The sequence below is a fragment of the Varroa destructor genome, unplaced genomic scaffold, assembly GCF_002443255.2.
Source record: "Varroa destructor unplaced genomic scaffold, Vdes_3.0 BEIS01000006.1, whole genome shotgun sequence".
NCBI classification, from domain to species: Eukaryota; Metazoa; Arthropoda; class Arachnida; order Mesostigmata; family Varroidae; genus Varroa; species Varroa destructor.
Window position 1 is genome coordinate 12,370,839 of NW_019211459.1, and position 13,795 is coordinate 12,384,633.

General features: G+C 47.7%; 1 protein-coding gene across 2 annotated transcripts in view; it reads left to right on the top strand.

The window, feature by feature from the left end:
• Window positions 1–13,795, top strand: part of LOC111253461 (uncharacterized) — a 132,311-nt gene that overhangs the window by 91,560 nt on the left and 26,956 nt on the right. Inside the window, exon 1 of one of the 2 annotated variants that reach the window (XM_086992502.1) lies at window positions 9,866–9,897. The exons of the other annotated variant lie outside the window; for it this stretch is intronic. Within the exon in view, the coding sequence (XP_086848628.1) occupies window positions 9,881–9,897 (17 nt within the window). The 5' untranslated portion in view covers window positions 9,866–9,880. Of the gene's footprint in view, window positions 1–9,865; window positions 9,898–13,795 lie in introns of those variants that run through there. 2 annotated transcript variants of the gene reach the window in all.

Here is a 13,795-nt window from a genome sequence, read left to right on the forward strand (position 1 = left end):
CTTCGCGTGCTGATGCGGCACCGCGAACTGTCTAGGCCGTCCGCCCATTGTATGTCCATCCGTCACGCTGTCTCATTCTCGACCGCTTATAATCATTCGGCAGTTTTAACTCTCGATATTCCGTCTCCTTTTCGTGAACGCTATCCCTGTTTTGATCTCATCGCCAAACGCAGCAGCTCTAGGTGCTTAACCCCCTCCCCTTTTCGCCCCTTCATTCGCCCCTCAACAATCCCCTGTGACACTCTTTGCTCTGATGCGCAGTACTGGATCCGTGGGTATGCTTGCTGACAATGAGCAAATGCATTCGTGCGCAGTCGCAGGCGTCGACTGTTGGGGGTGCGCAGCAGTCTAGATTAGTCGTGCCATCCACCCACGAGTTCTGCAGTTTAGAGGTCCTATTGGTGTTGGTGCTGCGTGTGGAAGGGGCGGTTGTAGTCGTTGTACCGGTGGTGGCTGGGTGTGCTATATACATGTATCGTGGGGAGAGGGCTGATGACGGTTAATCCCCCCTTTCCCCCCCCAGGCAAGCAAGAAGTGTCACCGACTGCCCCCTGCCGAAATGTGCATGTCGCTAGGGGTTGGTAGAGGTTTTGATGGAACTCGTCATTACCCGAACGATCACCGACCACCCGCTCTACGGAGAACGCTGCGTGCGGTACGCGATCGGTGTTATCTCACAACAGTTACTACAACTACTACTAATACTGAAAGTCACCACTAGGTGGCTGGCTGAGTTCGGTGATGAAGCGTTAGTGGGCCGAGTAGCGATTAACCGTGGAAGCTGGTCGACTGCTGGCAAAATCCCGCTGTGGTGGCCGAAAAGGGGATATTCTTGTGACAGAAGCGTGACTTCTGTGGAATATGGGGCATAAAGAATTGTACTCTGTACTATTGGTAGTAGTAATGGTCGTTGTGGTACTTGTAGCTTCCGTTACGCTGGCAGCAGCAGGTGTATTACTATTGGCTGCTGGACTAACGCTGCTAGAACATTGTCAGCACTAATGTAAAGCATTACGAAGCTCTGATTGTTGATTATAAAGATAAATGTGCAACGTAAGTGAGTTCGGCCATGAAATGAAGTCATGTCTCAGAGTGGTTGTCTAGTCCGTGTTGAGAGTGAATATGTATGTTCGTTCTTAACTTCCATGTGTTCTTACTCAACATAATCTCTGCCCCTTGTATTATTACCCTCGCATTGTTACCGTTGTTGTCGTTCTCTCATTCGATATACGTGCCATTAGCACAAACATACTATATGCTGTATGGAAATTTATTGCCTGCCTGGGTATGGGGCAATGTTATAGCCCACGTCGGGGATACGAGTTGTTCGAGAGCGGACGGAGTATTCCGGCAAAGGGGGTGCGCGACATGACAGCAGAGCAGGCGATCTTCCTGCGAAGCAGCCTCGTTTCGATTGATAGTATGTAGCATGTCCGCTGTACGTTAAATTATGATGTTGCTGTTATAGTGGTGCCAGCTCTAATAGACATAGTATACCCCATTACCGGTTGTTCCTGTCGCTGCTACTGCTGCTGCGTGTGGAACAAACGTAGACGCACGTAGCTTCGAGAGGATTTTGCAAGCAGCAGAGGACCTCCGTGGCCCTTATTAGCCTAGAGTGTGAAATGAAAACTGTTTCAATGTGTCATGCAAGAAATAGGCTCCTATGAAGAAATTAACCTCAACAATCATGTGTGTGGTTGCAGGCCTTCTTCGGGGGGATAGACAGCGTACATGTGTTGTGCGTCATACAAACTACATTTCCGTAATAACGCTGTTGCATCTGCATATTTTATTAAATATAATTTTGTTTTTCTATAGACCGCAGCTGAGGCTATTGTTATTGCTTCTTTGATCAATAGTGTTATAAAATCCGTTACGATACTCGTTACGACACAACGCATATCAACACGAAGCAGTTTCCTACTGTGAAAGTTCCTAATGCTGTTGAATACGACCCCTTCAGTGAACGATATGCACGCAGAAGCATGCGCACTTGGGCAGTCGTTGCATTCGATGATGCGAAATGTTGTGGCATATTGTATAGTTTGCTTGTTCCTGTTTTTATCGATCCGCAGATTAATCTCCCGGAAAGCTGACTCCTGCGTATAATTTACACAGGATGTTTATAGCACTCTTTTTTTTTTTCAGAGTTGTTGTTTCGTAATGCGGTCTCTAACTCGCAGTGAGACTGGCTAACTGGATATGCATGAGGAATGAGGCAGAATTGAGCCTCACCAAGAGCTGAGAACAACCGTTCACTGGAACCGAAAAATATACGGAAAGACCTAGTCCACTGTTGTTGTTCATAGTACTACTGCAGTTACCACTCGTTCCATTGCCTATTACAAAATATTTATTTCACTCGTGCAGGTTTCGTATTGAAATCTAATAATATCTGATTAAGGCAGCCCCTCGTAGCGTTGTTGAGTAACATTCGATCTGCTGAACATTTCGATACCGGCAGAGGTCTGAGTGCTTATTATTATTATTATAACGCTACAGCGACACGTAGGTCGTACTTACCTTGTTAGATCCATGATCATCGTTCTGGGGCTGATACAGACCCACATCTAATATAATTATGCCTCTAGGCACAATGAGCTGTGTTTGGAATAGTCCTATTTCTGCTGTTCTTTGAGCACAGGTAGGGCTCAGTCAACAAGGGCTCAAAACACACCGACAAGTTCCATTTTTATTTTTTGCCCTTTCTAAATGGAGCAGAAAGGCAGGTGTGCCCGTTTTTAATAAACAAAGAGCCCCGATTCTTGCCGTCCTCTTCTGATGATTGGCACATAGACATTCTAGCAACGTTCTTGTTTGCCAGTTTCGGCGCTATGTGGAGATGAAACGTTTGACGTGTTCGTAAATGTGTATGAAAATCGTGTACGTCGTTAGATGCAAGCAAGCCTAAAGTTGCCAAGAGGGGAGTTTTTATAGGGAAAACAACTCATCGTTGCCTGCTACATTTATAAATATCGTCAGAAATGTTCATGTTACTTGACGTTATGCGTCATATGTTTCAGTTTATGCTACACATTATATTCGGGTGAGGCTGTATGTATTCGGAGCAAAAGCCATAGGCACGTAATCATTGTGCTTTGTGTTGTTCTATAGCTGGGACAACTTCGTTTTAGACGCTCAACTAGATCGCTGTTAGAGAGAACGTGGTATACCTTAAAGCGGTGTCAAGCCTTTAGTTGTATCCCTATCGTGGTAAGCCGTAGTCCGTTCGTGGTAGGTTCTACTTGAAGGCTGTAGATAGCGGGAGGGCCTTGCGCAGGAACAGGGTCGACGGCAAGTCGAGCTTCCATTTATTAGCGCGCCTCGCCAACGTCATCATTCGCTTCCCTAATTATCAGTTGCTAGACGGTTCATCTTTTCCCCTGTAATTGAAATAGACCTTTGTTTGAGTGAGTTTTTGTCGTTGACTGTTAACGAGGTTAGGAAAAGGGGTCATCCGTGACACACATAAGCCGCATCGTGCCACATTTTCGCGATTTCTTCGGCCTGCTGATTCGTATGTGAGGGCTGTGTCGTGAACGATAGAACAACTGTACCACTAGTACTGACCCATCTTCGGTAGATCGTTCTTTTGGCACCGGTGCCACTAATAAGTGCGAGTGCGCAGCGCTCGCCCGTCTCCTACAATTTCCGTTAGAAGGAGCATCCAATATGACATCGAGACGTCCTCGGCTTCGGTCACGGAGAGAGGCTTTCATTAGCTGCGTTGTCCTCGTCACCGACGCTCCCTTATTCTGTCCTGTTCTACGAATTCGTTCGGCCCGTTAATTTATAGCCGGATATTAACTTCAAGCTGAGAGATGAGTCAGCGGTACGAGAAAGGTGAGGTAGCCGAGTCCGGCTATTGAGGAAAGAAGCGGCGCACCGAACGGCTCTTATTGTGCAAGGCAGGACTCTTTATCGGACTTTTCAGCACTATTGTTCTTAGTGGGAGGTGCAGCTGCCAGCAGCTGGGGAGCCGGGGAAAATGATATCCACATACAAACATGATACATAAACGTAGATATGGGATATCCATAGAGGGTTAAGTGAAAGTATGATTTCGGGAATGCTAAACAAGATATATTCCTCATGCTCTAGATAGAACAATACAGGTTGATTCTAGATAAGACTGTATCAGAACATCGCAAGAGTGGTAGTTAATTGGAACTGGAAGCAGAAGGTGCTCATTATGGACTCTTCGATAGTCTGTCTGGCCACGTGGCAGTGCAACACTATCTGTTAGTACGATATTATTCATTATTGTCGATTATAAGGCTTCAGTATTTTCTATATCGGTCGATGGAGGTTGTTTGAACGATGCTATTGTAGAAGGGCATAAAATCATTAACTCCTGCTATAGTGTACTTCCTCCTTCTCTACTGGTCTCTACCGTACGTCTTACAGCCTCGTAGCTGCTAACAGACAATAGCACGTGTGGCTAGAATATGTCGTTTAATACTCGTGCACGAATTATGCATACGCTTGTCCCTATTTGCCCACCGTATTGTGAGCACTTAGACGATGTGGGTCAGCCAGGCTGTGGCCACTGGAGGCCAGAGCAGGTTATGGCTACAGTTTTCAATTCGTTCCCGTTTATCATCTGTCCGCTGTCATCGTGATGTATACGCATAGCGATTTAATGTAAGAGCTGCTTGTAAGTTTGGCTGCTGTTTCCCATGAGCTTGCCGTCGCACCAAGCCAATAGCGGGGCTAAATCTTAACGACCACAGGGTAGTTTTGTTGGGCGGTACGCAGTCGATTGGTCCGTTGTACATTTATAACGTGTCCGCTCTAATCTCATGCCTTCGTTAACCTTCGAGATGACTACGTATTTTACTGGGCCTTGACCTATCGGGCCTTGGGCCTATCGCATACCCCTATCGGCATAGGTTTCCGAAGCGGTCGGTCAGTGCTTGGCACCATCTAGTCTAGCATTATATTTGTTGATGTCGAAATTTTATTTTTGATAAGCGGCTCGCTATTATGATTAGTCGATGACGCTAGTCGCGTCCAACGCCATTATTGTACTAATTGCGCGCTAAAAGCTCTTCTGTGCGTCTGTTGGGGGCAGGCACGGCAGACTTGTCGAGGGTGCCAGCCACAGCGCCACATCAGTCCGGAGAATAAAGTACCTCTAGTGGATGAGGATAGTGGTCATGTTGTTGTTGTTGTTGCTGCTGCTGCTTTTTGTGCTGTTTTTGCTGACGGTGGTGGGTTTGCTGCTACAAAAGGAGGAGCAATCGAGATTTGCGAAACAAGTCTCAAGCAAGCGGGAACATCGTCTTTTTGATATTTATGTGGCTACTACATGTTTCCTTTCCCTCTTCGCTGGCATTCAAAGGTTGTGGGGAATGCGAGAGGGGACCTTGTCCTTGAATCCGATATCTTTGTGTCAACTGCTAATTTGAATTTTGGCGTTATTTCACGATACTACCCTAGGGTATGGAGAGGCAAACTGGGGTTATTTAGCCTATTTTTAAAAAATATGCTACGCAGACTTTGGCGGACCTCTTTCTTGCCCTTATTCATTCACTTATTTTCGCATATGAATCTGTTCGTATTATTTTTTTTCGTTATTGTTTTGGCGCTAAGACGCCTGACTCACCATTACCCTGTTTCCGCTAGAAGCACAGCCATTTTTTTACGCGCACATTTGCAACCACCAACACGATCGACAACACCGTGGCCACCATTGGGTCGATGATTTGTCGTGTAGGCCCTGTCATCGCCAGCAACAACGTTGTCCCTCTAACAGCAGCATCACGTTGGGCTATATAAATATACGTATAATTTCCATTTGAAGAAAGAAGAGTGCTTTTCCATATCATCACCATTGTCGTCATCCGCGCCAGCATCCTGTGAGTTGCCGCTAGTGTTTTGCTGTCTTTTACTGCGTCTGCTACACGACACCAAATGGCTCGATGATGGCAAAATGTCTTCTTATTGCATTGTTGAGCTCTCGCTGCAGTGCATCTGACTTGGACAGGGCCGATATGAGTCTCACAGTCTTTTACTGACGCACATTTAAGAGCCCCCTTGCCGTTTATCTTCCGAAAGCAGCATAGTTGTTCATTGGAAACGATGTCTTTCATCGTTGTCCTCATCGGTTTCTGTGGACATTAGAGCTGCTACTCTTTTGCTGGCGCTACTGCCACTTCAGCCGCCGACGTTGCAGCCGCCGACGTTGCAGCCGCCGCAGTGTTACTTCTGAAACGAATCGCTTCAACCTCTTGTGCTTCTCCTGCTGTCTTCTTATCATAGTCGCGCGTGGACGCTGCTTGTGCGTGTGCGGTGCTTCTTTACTTTTTTACGTCGTTCCGTTTGCTACCGCTGCCATCGGCGCTGCTGCTACTTTGGCTCCTTCGGCTGCTAGCGTCTTTTGACTGTTCTTTGGTGAAGTGCGTCGACCTCGCGTCGTGTTCGTCTGTGGTGGTACCAGTCTTCGTCATTATCTTGTCGCGTCCGTCCACCATTCGTTGGTCGGTTTTTTCTGGGCCCGCAGTCACCATCGATGCTGCACCACCAGCTTCAGCACGGAGTGGCGCTCTTCGCACGCGCTGTTGCCGTTTGCCTGTTGCGTGTTGTACAGTGGCAGCGGAATCGGCGTCAACAACGGCGGCGACGACGACGACGACGGGGGTCTGAAAATAGGATGCAGGCTGGTAGGAAAGGATGTGACGGCTGCGGCGGCGGTTAGGAAGAATGGACAAGTCAACTCAGGCGCCGCACCAAGTCACCAGGCGAAGAGCCGATCGCTCTCCTGCTGCCGCCGTTACTTGCATTGATGTTTATGCTGTATGACATTTGCTGTAGCAATAACGGCATGGCGCCTAATAATACTACAACGATTCGAAAAAGGACGCGTCGCTTCTACGCCATACGAGACAGCGGCAAGGAACGACGACAGAGCAGACACATTGGAAGTTATGGCAGCAGCAGCGGTGGCAGTAGAAAACGATGAAAAATAAAAAGAGACAAACCGGAGGCTAGAGGGAAAGGAAGAAGGCAAGTATAACTCAGTTGTTGAATGTATGGCCAACTTCGGGTTTGGGTCGCCCGATGGCGGCCGCTTCAGCAGCAACACAAGCTGGCGCCATCCCGCGGAAAATAACACCAACTTAACTCATCAATAGCAACTAATAACACTAATGGCAGCTGCGTGCGGTCGCTTGACGCTGCTGTCGCAGTTACCCGAAAGGGCCTGGAGAGGAGACAAGGCAAGCGCTAGAGAAAAAAACGAGGGATATCCAAAAGGAGAGAGGTTAGCAGCGATTCCTGTTGCACCGGTAGACTTCAACAGCTCGAAGTTGCCGGCCACTGGAAGCTGGCAGCAGGAGCACGACCTCGAGCCGGAGTTGGCACGAGTTCTCTAAAGCTCCTGCTGTCGACAGTTGCTAAGTGTAATGCTGATGCTGCAGCAGCTGCTTGGACAACGACTGCGAAACGTTGATAGACCCAGAAAGGAAAAATCAACACAATTGAGCAGTAATAGCAGGAGATACAGCATGGACCATCGAAACTACACGATGGATGGAGCGGCACTTGGGCCGAGAAGCAAAGAAATAGATTGTGCGAAAAAGACAAGCAACGAGTACGGGAAAAAAAGAAGCTAGAATAAGAAGACGAAAAGCTTTGCAACTAAACAGCACCAACAGCTTTTAGTTCTATTCTACCGCTGCTACTGCTCCATCTGTCGATATTTTTCGCTAACTTTTCGTCTGTCTACGTCTAACGTGATAGTAGTAACGATGGCTGGCATCACAATGGCAGCTTGAGTTACGGAAACGATGGCTTAGTTCCCGCATCGGCGTTTTCGTCTCATTTCTCCTTGTGCCTTTTATTCTTGTTCCTATATTCTCCAACGTGGCAATATAGCAGCTTCTAGCGCCACTGCTGCGTTTCTGCAGCATTCGTTTGTATGGTCAAGCGAAACTGTATATTTGAAGGCGTCTGAAGACATTGGGCGAGAAGGGCTGAGCGAATGGACATGCCGCTGCTCGTCAATTTGAGATGCATGCTGAGGTGCAACCTCAGTGAAGCTCGGCGGCGATAGCGGGGAAAAACCTGCGAGCGTTATTGAACGTTGAGTTGCCAAAGACGACGCTAAGGCGAAAAGACGTTGACGATTTGGCATTTAGCGTTTGGCATTGGCTGTCTTATTAACTGTAACGCTGTTTTTAGGTACGCTTCAGCTATGACTTAATGCTGTTGCGGCAACGAGGGTATGGTGGCAGAAGCAACAAAAAGGCCTAATTTATATTAGTATCAACAAGATTTCAGCATCAGTGGGTCTGAAGTTTTTTCCATGCGACAACAGTAACAAGAACGATCGTGAGGGAGCCCAAACATGTTTCTGTCCAACGAAACTTGGGATCTACCTTACAAATCAGCTAGTAAGGAATCAACACAGCATTTATAAGCTCCTATAACTAATTCTCTTACGGATCCTTTTGGAATCGTAATAATTACAAAAGATTACCATCGGTTTAAACTGTCCATTAGTCTCCTTCGCCAGTGGCGATTTTGGTGGTTTTGCTGCGCGCGTTCCTCCTTGAATCCTTGCTAATCCAGATACGGCAACACAGACTATTCACCATTCGTCGGACGCTTAGTGGGACACTGACGCAGCTTTACACTAGTCTCTATTCCAAGATATCATGTATTCGCTCGTTGTCGTTCCCATCGTCTCTATTTCTCAGCCTAGGTGCGCGCCTGGATACGGCTGTTGCTGACAGCAGGCCAAAGCTATGACTATAACGAACACTCTGACGGTCTAACATGACAGTATTGCTAATTTTGCGAGAGAAACCTTACCGGTACACAATGAATTGTAGTCAAGAACGTAACAAACCGGTGACCGACACACAGCTAATCGTTGCCACCAATAGATGAGCTCGGATCACCATCATTTTAGTCATCGGCCGCCGTTATGGCCACTGCGTAAATGGGGTCGTAAAAGGGCAGAGAAAAGAGAAAATATAAAAAGGGCAGGCCGAAAGAGGAAGATACAGTTATTTTCTATCTATCGTACTTATCATGAGAAACATGCGCGTCTCATCTTCGAGTCGAAGGACGTTTCGTAAATTCGTTTGATGGCCAGTTGCATTCGTAGATGGGGCTCGAATACTCTTTGCCCGATATATTGTAGACCTTTATCGGTTTGGCGTCTGCCTATATTATCGAAGAAAGCTTTATATGTGCACTCGTATCTAACAAACAAAGAAGCAACGACGGTATAGACTTACCCGCTCTCTTGGACGTTTTCGTTAAAAAGACGCTAGTAAATCATAGCCATTTATTCATCAACCCATTGACAAGTCTCGTTTGCCGCATTGACGATCGTTAAGATTTCATCGTTTCAATTAACACAGACACACATTTTAACGGCATAGTATGCTGACAACCCTCTGTATTTGATGTGTTCTACCGAGATGTATTTCGAACGCAATGGCAACTTAGAACTCAACACAAGGGTACAGCCTCATGTAAACATGGAGCGCAGTATCATTCGTGTTGGCTGTGTATCGAAAAACGTCAGGTATACGTCACGGCTTTGTTGAATAAACATCTTTCGATAAGATTCGTCTGGGACGCAGAAGCTAGCATTACGTAACGAACGCCATGTAAAGACAACGACGTCTATACGTACTGCTGATCTGCGGACAGCTGTCGAAAATCTTTTTGCTTTAACAATTGCATGTGTGTTAGGCCATCGATGATTTCCATCAGAGATCCTGCGGGGCCTTCTAAAAGACGTGGAACTGTGACAGAATCGCTAAATCTTTTCGATAGCCACCAGCCATAGTTTAAGATGTGTATCCTACTATGTCGAAGCAGGTTTTTGTGTGCTGAAGTTAAGAACGAGGTCTGGCTTATGGCTATTGATGGAAGGTAAGAAAAAACAGCTGATATTGAGCCATGCTGAGTTGTTTGCGTCTGCATATATTAATTAGAATGTTGTTGGCTTACGTCTATCAGTAGATTATATACCGCTATATATATATATATATATATATATATATATATATATCTATATATATCCATTTGGTATTGCAACCAAATGGACAAAATGAACAAGGTCGGTCAAACACTGACCAGTAATTAAGACTAATTTTCTTTGTGTTGTCCGCTTTTGCTAATATATGATATGCACTATATGCTCGGCGCTATATGCCACGGAGTACGCGGATCTTAGCAGACAAATCACAGGCTTACTCCCATACATATAAGTACATACAAGTTCGTCGAAGTTTATATATATATATATATATATTAGTGTAATGGCTGTTCTTCTACGCGAAGTGAATTATTTCCCAAATAGAGTGGAATAGTTCCCAAATAGTAGAACAAAGTGCTTGATGATAGTTACTTATATATTAGTTTTGCGACTAGCAGGCCAGACCTCGAGCATCAAGCTTACTCGAACATCTGACCATTGTGCAAGCACCTAATCCCTTCATCTAGTTGAAAAACATGGAAAACTCTAACAGTCCCATTTTCTCATGGGGAACATCCCATACCTTTTCTGCTTTTCTGTCGATCCATCCGCCGCACCTTTTTTTTTCTGCAGTTAATAGCTAGCTTTGTCGTTGATCTGCGCACATGCTCGCCGACAACCACAACTTTCCTGCTTGCTAATGGTCAAAACACGTCTTTGTACCATCTGCAATGCAAAACGGCGTTTGCGAGTGACGTTCTCCGCTGAACGCGATGGAGAACTACAGCAAGAAGGTTTAGAACCTTCCACAAAAGCTTCGTGGTTTGCACTCTTCTAGCAGTGTCCGTCGCAGTTCACAACCCTACCGGTAACTGTCTGCAATAGGGTTTACTCTTCGGGTTGGTTGGGGCCACGTGAAACGCGCCTCGGGTTCGTCAAACGCGACCTGCTGTCATTCTTTTGCAGTTGTGCACCGTACGTTGAGCATTTGCGTCCGCCGTGTATTGAAGTTGTCAGAAGGCGCTGTGGCTATTGGTTGCGAGCGACAGGGTTCCGGAGTCCTCTCAGTAACAGCTAACGCTTGACAACGTTTTCGCGAGAGCGATCGCTAACCCCCTCAAGCTGATTCCGCTATGTGGTGGCCTACTCGTAGTCCTGTTGTATACTTGGAATCGTCGGAGGCAGATCCAATGTTCGTGTATAGTCAAGCGGCTGTGTTCCAGTGGTGCTACGCTGGATTCTACCTGATATCGGTCTCTTTTATGTTGTCCCTACCCTTCGTCCTGTAGCTCTTTCTCGCGCTACCGTTATCGTTACTAAATCCTTACACATTGGGTGACTGCCTTTGTTTCATTCTATACGCTATGTAATATATATATGCATATATATGTTTCAAAGCTGCTTCGCTTCACTGCGTGTCTCTGCCTCTGACACTGTGGTTCCACGGTCTTTTATTTCCCCTTCGGAATGACAGTCCCGTTTGTGTATACGATTCCCTGACAGTTGTAGGCAGCGGGGAAACCTTCCAAGCAACCAAGCTAGCCGTGGTTTCAACCCCACAGGCAGTCAGACTTCCGATACAACCCACAGACGCAGCCTGCCACATAATTTTCCCGGCGGAGCCTCTTTTATACGATGGCTGCGCGTGTTGCCATCGTCGCTGGCGCCATCACTTCGTTCGTCTATTCTTCTTTCGTTACTGCAGTCTACATTAGTTACGTTTGTTTGTCTGTCTCTGTTTACGTGCAGCAGTGCACCAGCGGTGAACAGACAGGCAAGCGACAGCGAGCTAACCGGGATGTCCGCAGGCAAGGCCAGCCTACGACAAACTGAAAAACGTAACTCCCGTCGACTTCGATTAGCTTTTGATTTGCGTTGCTAACCATGTTCCTTAGACGATTTGGAACTGATGGAGCCCTTACAAGATAAGGCTGAGCCGAGTCACCTCAGCTGTTTCGCATTTCCTGAGCAGTAGGAGCAGCAGTAAAGGCCGAGGGCACACCAACGATGTGCGCTCTTCGTGCTTGGTAGCGAGTGATGCATTTTCGTTAATTTATTCGTCGTCGTCTTTGTGCACTGGAAGCTACGATAGTGGCAGCAACGGCCACCATCATCGTGTCATTTTGTCGCCACTAGCCCCTTGGTAGCGTTTTCCCGTTTGGCCCGTTTGTTCACTTGGTCGCTCGATCGTTGCCCAGGATCGTACAGGACATGAACAGGGAAGGAGATACGGAGGAACTCTTTAAGGTTGACGTGCCGCTGCTGTCGCTTCGTTTGGTCGGTCTTTTTTGATCATTTTGTCCAAAATACGGATGCTGCTGACGTTGCCAGGAGATGCGATCAGTACAAGCTCGATATGGGGTAAATAGCGGGTAGGCAAGGGCGTTTGGGATGCGGAGCTGATAGCAGTGGCGGATGGGTCGAGACGAGAAAATGAAGTAAGAGACAGGAAAAGGGTAGGTGTGGTAAAACGAATCAGCGACGAAGCGATCGACTGTCCGATGGCCGGATGGACCGACAGACAAACGGCGCGGGGGGCCTGGTACGTCGGTTGACATCGGCCCGTCGGGATAAGAGAATAGGATAAGAAGGACGGAGACCCATAGTTTGGCACTCTGGTTCCCTGATCACTACGACCACCCAGTCAGATCGTTGAGGGGGAACAGACCCCCAGACCCTACTGCTCTCTTTCCTATTTGCTACCTTACGCTTCCCTGCCCACACCCATCTAACGCTTTTCCTCTGTCAGTCAGCTTGAGCCTTAAAGGACCGGGGACCCGCTATTCGCTGACCCCAAGCGGCTATATGCAGCGACTGAACGTTCGTCGTTTCGGTAGTGGTTCGAAGTTCTCTTGGTCCGCACAACACCCGCGCATTCACAAGGCCCACTGCCCAACTAAAGCACTCTGCTATTCACTTCCCCAGGGGGACGAGGGATAAAATGGGATAACGGGAGATCGTTCTGCCTAGCGATCGTTTCTGAGAGCTCACGGGATAGATGCAGAGGGCTGTGGGGTACCCTGCTAGAATGAGGGAAAGGACGAACGCGGGATTATCTGCTCCCTGGTGGGGGGTAAAGGTGGCAGCAGCAGCGACTGCTGTCGTCCTGCTACGGAATACCCTTTCCCGCTGCCCATGCTACGTATCTCCCTTGCCATACCACAGCCAATGGGATGTCGTCGACCCCACTGCAGTAGACAGCGCCGCCAATGGGTGCAGCCGTCGCCATGATTCGGCGCCAGGGATAAAAGGAAATAAGGATAAAAGAACGGAAAGGTGGAGTGCAGGGAACGCTGGGCTGTGGGGCCGGGGCTCTGACTCTGGGATCCTCTTCAAAGGGGAGATTGCCTTTATAGACGGAGAACAGAGGAACTGAGAAAGAGAGGGCTTCCATTTCCTTCTACCACCACTACTGTCTGCTGCCTGCTACTAAAACATGAAAAGATTCTTGTGTTCGCGCAGCGCTGCTTCCTCGATGCTGGTACCACCGCCCCCTAAGAAGCCCTTCCTTTCTCTTCCCTACGGGCACTCAATGCCACCGCCTATGTACCCCCTATTGACTACCATCTTCTACTGTCTGTATGCTGGCCGATCTCGGATCCCGATACTGTTGGCAGCAAAGGTTGGCGGCACAGGAGATGGTGGCGGGTCGGGAAGCCCCACTTGAGGGCAGCTAAACTGGGCTTGAGGCAAGGGCGACGGGACAGCCGGCGCCGCTATCTGAAGGAGGAGAGCACCCAGCAGATGAGAGTAGCAAAGCGAAAAACCAGGCACACAGACCAACCAACCAGCGAACGAACGAACGAGCGAGCGAGCAAGCGAACGAACCAGCTTCTACCCTCTGTACTCTGT